The sequence below is a fragment of the Polyodon spathula genome, chromosome 24 (genome assembly GCF_017654505.1).
Source record: "Polyodon spathula isolate WHYD16114869_AA chromosome 24, ASM1765450v1, whole genome shotgun sequence".
Lineage (NCBI taxonomy): Eukaryota > Metazoa > Chordata > Actinopteri > Acipenseriformes > Polyodontidae > Polyodon > Polyodon spathula.
In genome coordinates this window covers 10632642-10645548 of record NC_054557.1, presented here as the reverse complement: position 1 = coordinate 10645548, position 12907 = coordinate 10632642, and the positions used below count along the sequence as shown (strand labels likewise).

The following is a 12907-nucleotide window of genomic DNA, read 5'->3' as shown; positions in this document are numbered from 1 at the left end:
TTTAACCCTGAGTTCTGCAATCATTAGTGCTTGGAAACAACCAGCAGCATGATGACTTGATTTCAGTAGACTGGATGCCAGATTTAGGTTTAATAGTATTACATGTTCCGTGATTACATGCTTGCGTCTAATGAATCATTTGTACTGTTCTGTAATGTTAATTGTCAGTTTCAATGATATTCCACCACTTCAGCCTGTGATTTTTAAAGCCAGGTTAAACAAATGATGCCATTAAACTTCAGTCCAGTTGATCATAATGAAAGCAATGGAAATGTCCTAGACGATGGCAGTGCTGCCTTTGCTGAGTTTGTCGGTGTATATTAAGATGTTCTGTACAGTTTTATTCACCAGACAGAAAAAGTTCATTTCAGGAAAGGGAACTGTTCTAGCAATAGATGACCTGTTGCTGGTCAAGGACAAGATTTGTAAACAACACAGCCTTTATTTATCATTTCCAGTCTGTCACATACGGTTTTGCAATACCAGAGTTTGTGCTGGAGGGTGGATGGTGCTAATCTACTTGAGCTCTGAGTATTTTCTTGCTTGTGTGATAGTCGTTTTATTCCAAATCTGCCTTATTGTACATGCTTCAAAAAAAAAGAATTAGCCTTGGTCTTTTTTATCAGTAGCCCATGATAGACTTCTGAATTTGTGTTTGTACCAGATTGATTGTCATAGTTTGTATCAGATGGAAATGGTGTCCTATTAAAATTAGATGTTCTGTAATTTATCTTATTTAACTGTTTAATATAAAAATGATTGGTGTTGTGCACGACACAAGCTTATTCTCACCCACACAAGGTCACAACGGGTACCTACTTTGACCTCTTATGTAGTGGATATTAACTTGTGTTGTACAGCACCTTGTACAATATTCTGTATGTATACAACATGTATTTCTCATTGTTTGCATGTTTAGCCTTTTAAATTCAATCTAAAGCAAAGAGAAACTGATATTATTCATTTATTTTATACATAATGGAGCACATGAGACTTAAAATAATAATAATGAAAAATGATCAATAGCCATCTGTCATTCTCTCCCCTCCATTGAGAATGAATAGCACCTGCTGGATAAAGTGGAACTCTGTGGCTGTTGCCTCTGGATCCTTTCCACTCACTAACCTAACTCTGGCTTTAGTGTGTGCCGGAAGGGTGCAACACATCAGTAGCACATGGATTTGGGAGGTAGAGCCTTTCTGAGCCAAATGCTGTAAAATTTCTTAAAGCAGGAAAAATAGGGCTGGCGGCTCGTTCACGTGGTCCGTTGAGAACAGGCTTTGATGTTCCAGCCATCCTCGTGTTTGCTGAGCCTGCGCTGCTGTTCTCAGTTGCTAGGGTTTAGAGAGACAGAAAAGGCAATCCTCTTTCTCCCCGAGGCAACCATACTGAGGAAACAGATACTGAGCAGCCTGGGCTGTCCCATCCTGCTCTCTTGTTGTTTACATACTTTGTAAATAGGCTTCATGAACAGTGAGCAATAGCATTAACAGTCGGGGCTTGCACACAACGACAATACACACTGTGTACATCTTGGGAAAGAGGAATCGAGTTTTCAATTGGTGATCTTTAATTTTTTATGCATATTTTAAATTTCAGCCAAAACTTCTTAAACTGGTGTAAATCATAAAAATGTCACAATAAAAAAGTTTTGAATTTATCAGCTTTGTTTAAAGTGTTTTTATTATTCTGTAATCCCTAGACAGAAATCTGTGTGTACACATTTCAAAACTTCACTTTTTGGCAGGAATGGAATTAAATATGACTTCTCTTTTAGGTTTTTGTTGGGATTGATAATGATGCTTTTTTTTAGTAGGTACAAATTAGGATGCATCTGCATGCTTAATGTAGCCAGTAGTGCTGTATATTTTTTTTAAATCTGTGGGTTTGGATATGCTTAAAAACTTTACACAGTTTAGGATTAAAAAAAAAATTGTAGTCGAAAAAGGTTGAAATAAGAATTTTACAATTTTCTGAGTCTCATTGACCAAGAAAAATGTAAAGATCAACAAGCAGAAACATTTTGTAGAAGTTTGCATTGCAGTGTAGCACGGATCGTAAGACACGACAGCGCAGGGCAGGTCAGTTTGTCCTTTGTGCTTCATGTTTGTTGTTAATTAGAAGCCATCAGCTTTAATGGATGATCATACCCTCACGTAAACCTTATCTCAGCACACAGAGGCTGTGTCCGTGTCAAGTAGAGTATGACCTCTTGTTGTCCACGCTTATCTGCCAGCATAAATTATGAGAATCTATGTGGCTGAAAGCTATCTTTTTCTAAGCATCAGGTACCCTTTGGGACTGCAGATGAGATTAGCTAGAAAAATGCGTGAAGTTCTCAGCTATCAAACAATCCAGAGACCGAGAGATATGTTGCGCTTAGCAGCTTAATAAGCAAGAGCCATGACCAATCCTAACCAAGTCTTTCATTAGGGACTAAACCAAAAAAACATAATTGAAATACAAAGAAAAGTTCATTTATCAACCTAATTCTACACCCCAGCAGCTGCCTTGAACACTCAAGATTAGCACTTCAGATTGACTTAAATTGCTTGAAACCCTACTGCTGCACCCTGGATAGCTGTGGCATCTAAACACAACATCACCCACATTTTCATAAAGCCAACAGTTCCTCGTTTCTCTGTGTTTTTATTGTATGTAGTAATGTTGATATGTGGGTCAGTAAATCACCCCTGGGGTTGGAATTAAAGATCAGTGTTATCTGGATCTGCCACTGTTTAAATCATTAGAATAGAGCCAGAGGGTTATTAGGAGAGAGATAAATACATATAATCTCAGAATATAAATAGGAACAGAGTTTTTTTGTTTTTTTTTTACATCACTTATTTAATATTCGGAAACCTTACTGTCAGTATAATTATATGGTGGTATAGTGTTTGTAAGCCATAAAAAAACAGTGTCCTGTCTTACAATGTACCAATTGCACAGTATTAGGGGGTTTGTCCTGCCACTAATGGAAAGAGGTAGTGGATAATGACAGGCCCCTTTTTGGCTGGTTATTTCCTGCACACTGTACAGTATCTTGATGTAAGTTAGGAGCACACCTTGTGCCACTGGGTGTACAATTGATTTAAAAAAAAAAAAAAAAAAGCCTTTTGCCCTTTTTATTTAAAATGACCCCTGATATCCAACGGTTTTAATGAACATGGTAATACTTCAGTTCTACCTGGCTTACATCAATCTTGTTTCAACCCCAAATGAAGGACCCAATTTGGGTTTAAACTACGGATTGTCACCTAAACCCAAACATCGGCGTACAGTCTGATAATAGGAAGCAACTTCAGTTTGCAATTGCAAAACGTCAAGGGAACAAAACAATATACTTATGCATTTTATTTTTTTTATTTTATTTTTGTTCAGACAAACTCAACATTTCTAGTTGTTCCCATAAACAAATGTGAAGGTAATGGGATTCTGCCCACTGGATTGTCTTCCATTGGAGGCTCTCAGGTCTCAGCATGCACCTACTTTCAGTTTTATTAACACTCCCCTGCAGTTGAATTCTCTTTCTGGTCACATACAGACGACACCTGACTGGGAATTACTTAGCCAGCTAAGCCTTTAATCACGTACACCAAGCTCTAACCCCTGTAAGTCTATACACCCTTGACAGAAGCGCTCCGAGTTTTTAAAGGGACAGCATCCCATTTTCTAGCTAGTGTATTAGCTATCAGTCTGCGAGTCAGATAGAGGACAAACACAGCCAAAGTAAATTACATATAAGAACTGATTTAGCAAAGGGACTGTCGCAGCAGTGAACTTCACCTGCAGCCTGAAATGTACTTGTATGGGTGGTGTGTTGGGCACATGCCTTAAGAATTGATCAAGTCCACCCGGAGGCCTCTCGTAACAGATCTGCCCCATTACCCCATGCTGTGTAGAAAGTCTGCTGAAATGAGTCGGCTGCCATGCTCCAGGCTTTTAGATGTAATTATGTGAATTACGTAAATATACGTCCTGATCACAATTCCTGATTAGCAACGTTCCCGATTCAAGTTGCAAAGCACTGAAATAACCCAGCCCTGAAGAGTTGTAGTCTGGAATCAAGTTCAAATTTTCAAGTTCAAAGGACTTTTTTTTTTTTTTTAAAGACATTACCTTCATTTTACAGTATTTGAATGCATTTCTATTTTTCTGTCTATCTGCAGTCATGATCTGTCTTTCACACATTTTATTTAATTATTTGAATTTGCACATAAAACGACCTGTGATACTTTTAACATACGAGTGGACTGGTCCCAGTTGCTTCATTCTTAATGAAGATAATAAAAAGAAGTGCCTATCTGTACAGTGCGTGTCTTTGTAATATTGTAAACAGTACAAGAGCATTATAATTTATGTCTTAATGTTTTGATCTTTTTTTCTTTTTTTTCTTACAGCAAATCAGTACAATCAAAAGTGGAGAGCATATTGGTGAGTAATTTAGTAATAACCATCTTCTACTGCATATTATTTTTGTCAATCACACTGGGAAGAGTTCAGTGAAGAACAATATCCCCTTCGGTCACAATTTTTTATTTACATTTTTAGACATTTTAAAACCGCTTGTGTATTCTCTATGGAGTTCGAGATGTTGCCCTGCTAAAAAATGTATTTGCGTTATAAAATAGATACATAGATAGGAAACCTGGTGTAATTATGCACACAGTGACTGAAGAAAAAGCATAAGTAAAACAGTGTGTTGCAGCACACCAGTATTGACTTATGTAAATGTAAATCCAGTGTATTCTGCTTCAGAACCTCACAGTGTTCATGCACCAATCTGCAAGAAACATTAATGCAGGATGGCTGTGCAGATACCTCCTTCAGATTCCCTTTGTAATTCTCAGAGCTGTACTATCATTCCTCCAAGTTAACCCTGGCCCTGTCAAACACAAGCACACACTGTATTAACAATGTATGTATGTTAAGGTAAGTCAGAATCTGGTAAATCTTATGTTTTACCGTCAACTGTCAACATTTACTAAGTAAGGTGGTAAATGTCCGGAATTATAGAGAAATATGTTGTTTTTCGGACATTTACTGAAAGCTTAGTGGTAAAAGCACTTAGTTATTCTTGAGCTTTACCAGTAAATATACCCCCCATCCAGAACTCATGTGTTGCAACATTTCCTGTATACAGGCCACCATAAGAAAAGAAAAACAAAATAAACTGAAAAGGTAAAAAAAAAAAAAATCACACATTTTTTTTGCAGTACAGTTTAAAAGCCCCAAAGAAAAGAAAATCTCATGAGTGCAAGTTTTGAAATGTGGACAGCTCCAACTAGCCCTGAGTGCCTTTATCACCTCATTTGATGTTGTAGCCTTCCAGGAATTCTTCCATCAGTCATTCAGGTTTTATTTCAGAGCTGTATTCCATCAGGGTTCTTTTTTTCATAAAGAATTCTGGAGGCCACACAAAGAGCAGGTACTACTGTTTTTGTGAGTGTTTACTTTGCTTTTCTGAAAGCCAAATCAATTTCTATTATTTTATCAAAAAATAAATACAATTTTGTTTTATTTTATTTCCACACCTAAAGACATTTTTGGAAATGGCTGGATTTCTTTTTTCATGTAGTGACATTACTGGAATCTAAAGATGCAATGACATTGTAAAACAAGACCAGAAAATCTGAAACAAAACCAAGGTGCACAAACTGATTTCAATGCATCATTGTACTTGTAGCAAGGGAGTATTGAAGAGCACCTGTACCGGGCAAGGCAAGGGAATATCTCTGTCCATCTGTCTGAATGAATGCAGCTGCTTTACCATGTCCCTGGGGAAAGGCAGATAGAAGAATCATTTTCTGTGAATGTCTACAAGCTGTGAAGAATGCCATTTAAATAGTAGCTGTAATGTTCCTTTAAATCAAATATTCTGGGGTATTTTGGCACAATCAATAATAATAATAATAATCATGAAAGGCAGTATTTAAAATTATTATAATACACATATAATGTGTAGATTAATATCTAATTATATATTAAAATATAAACTTTTTATATTATAAATGTATATATATAAGTATAAAAATGTTTACAAGTCAGTATTCTTTTTGTGTAATTAATGAATATAAAGACAGCGAGAGAGAGAAATTAATTATTTTATTTCTTTTTTTAAAAATATATATATATATATATATATATATATATATATATAAATTCCTCATTTGAAATTGGCAAATAACCCTCAGCCGTTTTTTAAATAAAGATCCTGTGTGGTTGGGGTTGAACATTCTATAGCCTCTCTTCTAAAGCACTGTCCTTGTGTAGCATGCCTTTGTGTGTTTGTTTACTTTTTTTTTTTTTTTTTTTTAAACTTCTCCCAGCCCTGTCCTCACTTTGTTTGTCTCAGACGTTGAATCCCGGGTGACAGCCAGTGGGCTGCACGAGAGGATTACATCACTTTTATTTACCTTTTTTGCCTCACTACTGCTGCTTAGTGGCTGATAACTTTAGCCATTCATGAGCTTCGGTTCCCCTAGCAACAAACAAGCGAATAGAAAAGATGGGGAAGACGCATGTATTCTTAGAAACCGCTTGTAATTGGTGCCATATCCAGGGCAAAAATGCACGCTGGCAGTTTGTCAGTTTCACTCAGTGGGTGATGTGTTACTCCACGCCTAGCTCTCCAAGGGTTAACGATGGGGGATTTCCAGATGAGAGACACACAAAGTGCAAAAACAGATCCTCTGGTTTTTAGTACGTCTGGCTTGTAGTCGCCTTGCTAAATTTGGGCATTCCCTTCCCAGACCAGTGGTGACTGCGCCGCCAAAATGCAGTGCAGTCAAATCGCTGTCATACAGAGGTATCAGATTAAAATAAAAACAAAAGTTTTTTTTTTGTTTGCCCTTGAAAGACACAATCCGTTTATTTTGAGATCCTACTACTTTTTAGCTCAGCCCAAGATTTTTTAATAGTTGGCGTTAAGCAGTTTCATTTTATTGTGCAATTAATGAGAGTAAGATTGAAAAATATAATTAGCCTTGGATTTCTGAATAATTAATGGTAGGTGGGGGGCATTATTACCTCCTTTGCAGTAGAAACTAAACCGCTGTTTTTAATAGATGTTTTCTTCTACCAATAAATATCACCAACTAACCTGCTTAAATGGTACACCTGTTTGTGCACTGGCAACCTGGATAATGTTAAACTTTTTGGTCTAGATTATTGTCCTGGTTGTTTTTTTAAGGCAAGTGTACTGTTAATGTAGCAACAGACATTTAAAACCATCAAGGCCTGCTAATTGGTGGATTGTAATAAAGATTTTGGAAGTGCTTGACATCAGTTAACTGTAGTGCGGACTGATTTGCTTGCTGGGAATAAGTATTTAGTCTAGTAAACACGGTTTTATCATGTGCACAATTGCATTCATTATTTCAGAAATCTGTATGTCAAGTCTTTGTTGCCATAGTGATTCAAAATATTTGGTCAGTGAAGAGGTATCCTAGCTTTTGTTTGTCCTTCTAAATTGTGGCACACAAGCACATTGTTGTCCATAGTACACTCTCTCTCTCCGCAGTTATTGCCTTGGGCAAGTACTATGAAAACAAAGCTTGTTTATGTTGGCTTAACCATTAATTCTGTTTGCCTACGGATTAAGTATTGCTGGGATTAATAGGGCTTTCAGTGAAATGCTAAATCTTGTATTGGAACATATTATTATTATTATTATTATTAGTATGATGATGAAGGGCTGTTTTTATTATTTTAATTTATTCTATTGTTAAAAATTGGCTTACTGACAGATCACTTGCTTTCCGTTCGGTTCAGATGATATGTCTGTTCTTGCTAACCCCTCCTTGGGTCAGTCTTTGTTATGGAGAGATTGTTTTTCTTCGGAGATTTGAAGACTGAGCCAATAGATCAGTTCATCTTTAAGAGCTTTAACGATGCAAACAGCAGCCCTTTTTAACCCTTTTTAAAATCTGACTTAATTTCTAACCATTATTTGTCTTAATGTTGGGGGTTTTATTATTTAATGTCATTTATGTTTGTAGATAAAGTGCTTGATATAATTAAAAAGTTATTCAGTATTTGGTGTGTTTACAGCTGCAGCAGTGCATGAAATGGTGGTACTGCACAGATAGATTTTTTTTTCCTCAAGTCTGTGTAGCAGAGTTCTGCCTGGAGCTAAAATCTGTCTCCTATTCCCTTCTACTCGTGCAGAATGTAAATTATTCCTGCTCCGCCCCATCATCTTCTTTATTCTGTTTGATGCCCAGTGTTGGAAAGCTCTTTAGTGATTCTAGCTCAGGGCCCAACTGCATGTTGAGGTTTAACCAGCCATCTTTCCTCAGAGTTTCTTTGTCTTGGTTGTTTCTTGGAACATGAGTCTCTGATCTACAGGCATCTATGTGGAACCCTGAGTGACATTGGTTAGCTCTGTCAGTGGTGCAGCAGTATAATACACTATCATAAATACAGACTTTCACCACAACAGTCCCCTAACACGAAGGAGCTGGGAGTTGACCTTGTGGGTCAACAGAGCATTTCCACTAGTGCAGGCAGGAGGAACTTCAAGTTTGTAACTGTGTACTGTGAAACACTGCGTGTTTTAGCAGGATATGCTGTAAAGGTTGTTTTTGATAACTGGTAAATATTCCAATACTGGTGTTTCTTAGTGTATAGCCCAGCCCTGAATCCATGCAAATTGTGAATCAATTTGAAGCTACATTGGTAAAAAGGTGACAGTCCTATTGAGCAACTGAAACAGATCTGTTGAAGAAAAGATAAGGCTGTCCACCAGACTTGTGCACAAAGCTATCAAAGAGATTGTACTAAATTAATAAAGGTATTGCTTATGATCAAGTCTTTTCTTTACTAGTATGGTATGCACCCTTGTGTATGTATTTCTTTCCACTTTTTACAGGGGAGAGCTACCCCCACCCCCACAGCTGATACACTGGCGCAGGGTAGTTGGCTGTTAAGGGAAGCATCAGCACAATGCATTGCATTGTTTAGGTGAATTCGGATCCCCAGTCTGACTGGTGACTATGGGATGAAGTCCAGGCAAGAAGTGAAATGCATTGGTGCGTTGAGCCATCATGCTGAGCTCTCTTATGTGTGTGTGTGAATGACATTCCTTGCCAAAACGTTGTGCATCTGGACACGGTTAGGGACTTGTGCGGAACAGATGGGAAGTGAATCTCAAGATGGCAACAGTGTTACCAGTGGTGTTTCTTCTCTCATGCTGTTATTTGTTCTTTATAATCTCCCGTTTTACATCCCTAATCCCATTTTCAAGATGATCCCTGTTTTGCAACAATGACTTCAGGGATCTATGCTGCCCAGGGTGTGTTTGTGCCAGGGTTTTTTTTTGGTCCAGCATTGAGCCAAGCATCTTGGCAAGCAACTTGGGTTCCTCTTCCTTTTGCTCTCCCTCGAGACAGGCATTCATGAGGAGAATGGGCACTTGTCTGGTCAGATCAGTTTTACTAAGCCAGACCTTGCTTGTAACAGAAAAGTTGTAACACTTTACATAAATAATTTCTGTGCTGTTCTTTATAAATCCTGTTGCAAAGATTTCTCATCTAACAGACAGAAATAAGGCAAAAAGTATGCATTTAGATTGTACATCATAGACAAGACAATTAGTTCAGGGTACATTGTGTTGGATGTACTGTAACCTGTGTTTCTAGCATGTGTCTGTGTATATATAAGTTGTTACTTTAAAAAGGGTATATTTTAAATATGTCATGTAGGTGACAGTGTTGCGTAAACATTTGTTTGTGACAAATTCAGTGTAGCTCACAGTGCTATATTAGTGTTTAGTCCTCGTTCAGCTTGAATGTTGTGTCTGTTGTGCCTTTATGCACCAACCGTTCTTGTCTGTTTGTTACACTCTGTACAGTGCATTGCAAACACCGTAACTGCTCTGACTTTTAGTAGACTTGCAGCCTCTTGCAGGCCTTTCAATTTGTCAGGTGCTAGGATATTTTATTTATTTATCCATTTTTTTATTAAGGCTCACAAAGTGCTAATTGCTAAAATGCGTTTTTAATTTGTCAAACGTTCCTGCTGATTTATTCTCTGCAGTCCTTGTGAATAGTGGTTTGTTTCAGCAAGTCTTGCCAGCGAGACTTTCCTGTCTTGCTGTGCCTTAGAAATAGAGTGTTGCAATCTGGAACTGGCGTGGCTTGTATGCTGGCATCAGTTTTGGCGTCGTGGGGCTACATTAGATGCTCTCGCTGTTCACTCTTAATATTAAGTTATTTTCCATACCGAGTTTTTTTTAGTCACTGCTTCATATCAGGAATGGAAATAAGACTCCTATTGCATAGCAGTTTCACCCATTCCTGATTTTATTATGAGCTTTATTAGCCACCATGTATAAGTAACAAGCTCAGATGTGTCTTACTAAACTCATAATAAAACCAGGAATTGATCTAATTGCTGTGTGCTGGTTATTTTCTCATAGTGGTATCCCAAAAACTTCTTGCAAAGTTGGGCAGATGACAAAGCACTATTTTTTAATCTCCCCTTTTCAGGCGCGCACACACTCGCTCGCACTCATTCTCAATTAGTTTTGATTTGTCTGGAGTAGAAATTGATGGCCATGTTTTAATTATTTGACAGAGTGATTGCATCAGCAAATAGTCATTTACTTGTTGAAACAGATTTTTATGGCAATCATGCTTCCATGGTGTGGATCTCTGTTGCTGCTTTGCAACTCTCTTGGAGAGATGTGCAGGCTTGCCAGTGGTATATGGAATATGGGCAGCAGTGATAAACCAGTGTAGACAAGCTGGCTGCAAAGTTAATATCTGAAAACAGGAGGCACATTTCTTGTACACCAAACCTTCCTGTTAATGAGTGTTGGCTGTTAATCTTGGATTAGAAATTGCATTGTTCACTTTGTTCACGCTCATTACTGCTCTTGTCTTTTTTACAGCAAGATGTCGAGAAGTTTACAGACATCGAAAAACTCTACCTCTACCTTAAGTTGCCTTCTGGTCCCAACAGTGGCAATGACAAAAGGTAATATTTTGACTCCTGTTTTGAGGGCACCTTTGCTGGCTGTCTCAAATATATTCTTTGCTAATGCTTTCCAATTCTCTTCCGGCTCCAGTGATCAGAGCTCCATGTCATCCAGCCGCACTCAGCAAATGCATGCGTTTAACTGGATCCGAAATCATCTAGAGGAACACCCAGAAACTTCTCTCCCCAAGCAAGAAGTCTATGATGAATACAAGTAAGTGCTGCTACATACAATAACCAAATACACGACGACATGGTCTCTACCTTTTAAAGATAGCTTCATGTTTCACTTTTGTGTCTCTTGGTTGTGTGTCCAAGTGGACTTTTGGACCACTTAATAGATTTTATATCTATTGTACTAATTCACTGTAGCAGCTAGATAACTACAGTTCTTCTAGTTCTGTCATAACCAGCCATAGAAAAACCAGACCCTCTCCCCCAGGACAGAGTTTACCGTAATTTTTTTATTTTATTAATAATTTTGAGTGACCAATTCTTATTTTCCCCCAGTTATGTTTTTTCTCCTCACCGCAGCGAGTCCCAACACAGCACAGACGTTCAGAGGGCGTGTGAGCGTCCTCCAATCTCACAAACCTAAAGCCAGAATCGCTTTTGCGCTGAGCAATCCAGAGCAGAGGTGGGCGGGCTACCGATCCCGGAGAAGAGAGACCAGTTCAGCCGGTTCAGCCTTTTTGCACAGCCTGGATGTGAACTGGCGCCATCCAAGCTGTGTGACTCATCTTGTGCTCCCAGTGGCAGATTTAACTGGATGAGCCACTCAGAACCGCGTCCAAACAGTTTCATTTGCTAATGGAATCCACTCTTTAATTAAGGCGTCACTGAGATATCAACCTTAGACCCCAGGCTTACGTTGGGAGCATCAGTGTCCGATTCTTTAAATTCAAATTGTTTTCTGTGTCCGAGAAAACATTTAGGAGACACAGTGGGTCGTGTATAAACCGTTTGCGATGGCATAAAGGCCATAGCGCCAAGTTTACGCCAGCCTTAAAATTGACACTTGGCAAGTTAAGGCTGTGTTAGTACCGTCAAAATGCACCCAGACGTGCAACATGCTCCACCGCTCATTAGCCATGCGCTTTAAGGCGTCTCAAGCCTTAATTTATATACCTGGGCAAATTGTAGGTGGGGCTCATTTGTAAATGAAGGCTGTGAGTCTGTTAAAATGAGATTTATGAAGTGGCAGAACAGCTGCTCCGGCTGTAAAAGGGTGCACAAATAAGTCAGATTTCAAATTGGTCTTATTTGGGTGTAAAGAGCGTTATGGCATGCCATAACGTGTTTCTTACGACGGAGAATGCAGGCTCCTAACCTTCCTGAACAACCCAGGAACACAGGGAGAGTATTTAGGGTCTGCATTACCCTTTTTGATCTGCCTGAGGATGAAATTCTAGCTCGATACCGGTTATTTCATTATGTACAATTGTTTGTATTCGTCGTATAATAAACTTGATTCATTAAGTTATCCTTTTCATTATGTATATTTGGTTTTGACCGTCGTATAATAATAATAATATAATATAAAGTCACTTGGTCAACACAGCTAATTGCTGCCTCTACAGATGAGCTATTTGGAGTGGAGGCACTGTTTTTCAGATTAGTCTGTTAATCTGTGCTACCAGTAGACCAATTTTGAGCAGCCTTTTACGCCGTGCCTCGTTAATTTTAGGCCATTTAATACATTCGGGATGGGATAAAATATGTGCCGCAGCAGAGCGCTACTTTACACTCTGCCAGTTTAGCGCTGTCGGTCGATCTTGATACATAGAGAATATGACTTTGTTTGCTGAATAATTCAGTTTAAATTTCTACAACTTGCATTACTTTGCAGGTATAATTGTTTATGAGTAAAGTCTTTAAAAGCAGTTGGTAATGGCACCATTTGTAACATAGTATGTTTCACTATTGT

At 38.3% G+C, this 12907-nt stretch overlaps 1 protein-coding gene across 2 annotated transcripts in view; it reads left to right on the top strand.

Annotated features, from left to right (window-relative positions):
- Window positions 1–12907, top strand: part of LOC121298924 (DNA-binding protein RFX7-like) — a 34197-nt gene that overhangs the window by 9959 nt on the left and 11331 nt on the right. For both annotated transcript variants that reach the window (XM_041226250.1, XM_041226248.1), the window contains exons 2-4: window positions 4401–4434; window positions 10895–10980; window positions 11072–11194. In XM_041226250.1, the coding sequence (XP_041082184.1) occupies window positions 4401–4434; window positions 10895–10980; window positions 11072–11194 (243 nt within the window). The remainder of the gene's footprint in view (window positions 1–4400; window positions 4435–10894; window positions 10981–11071; window positions 11195–12907) is intronic.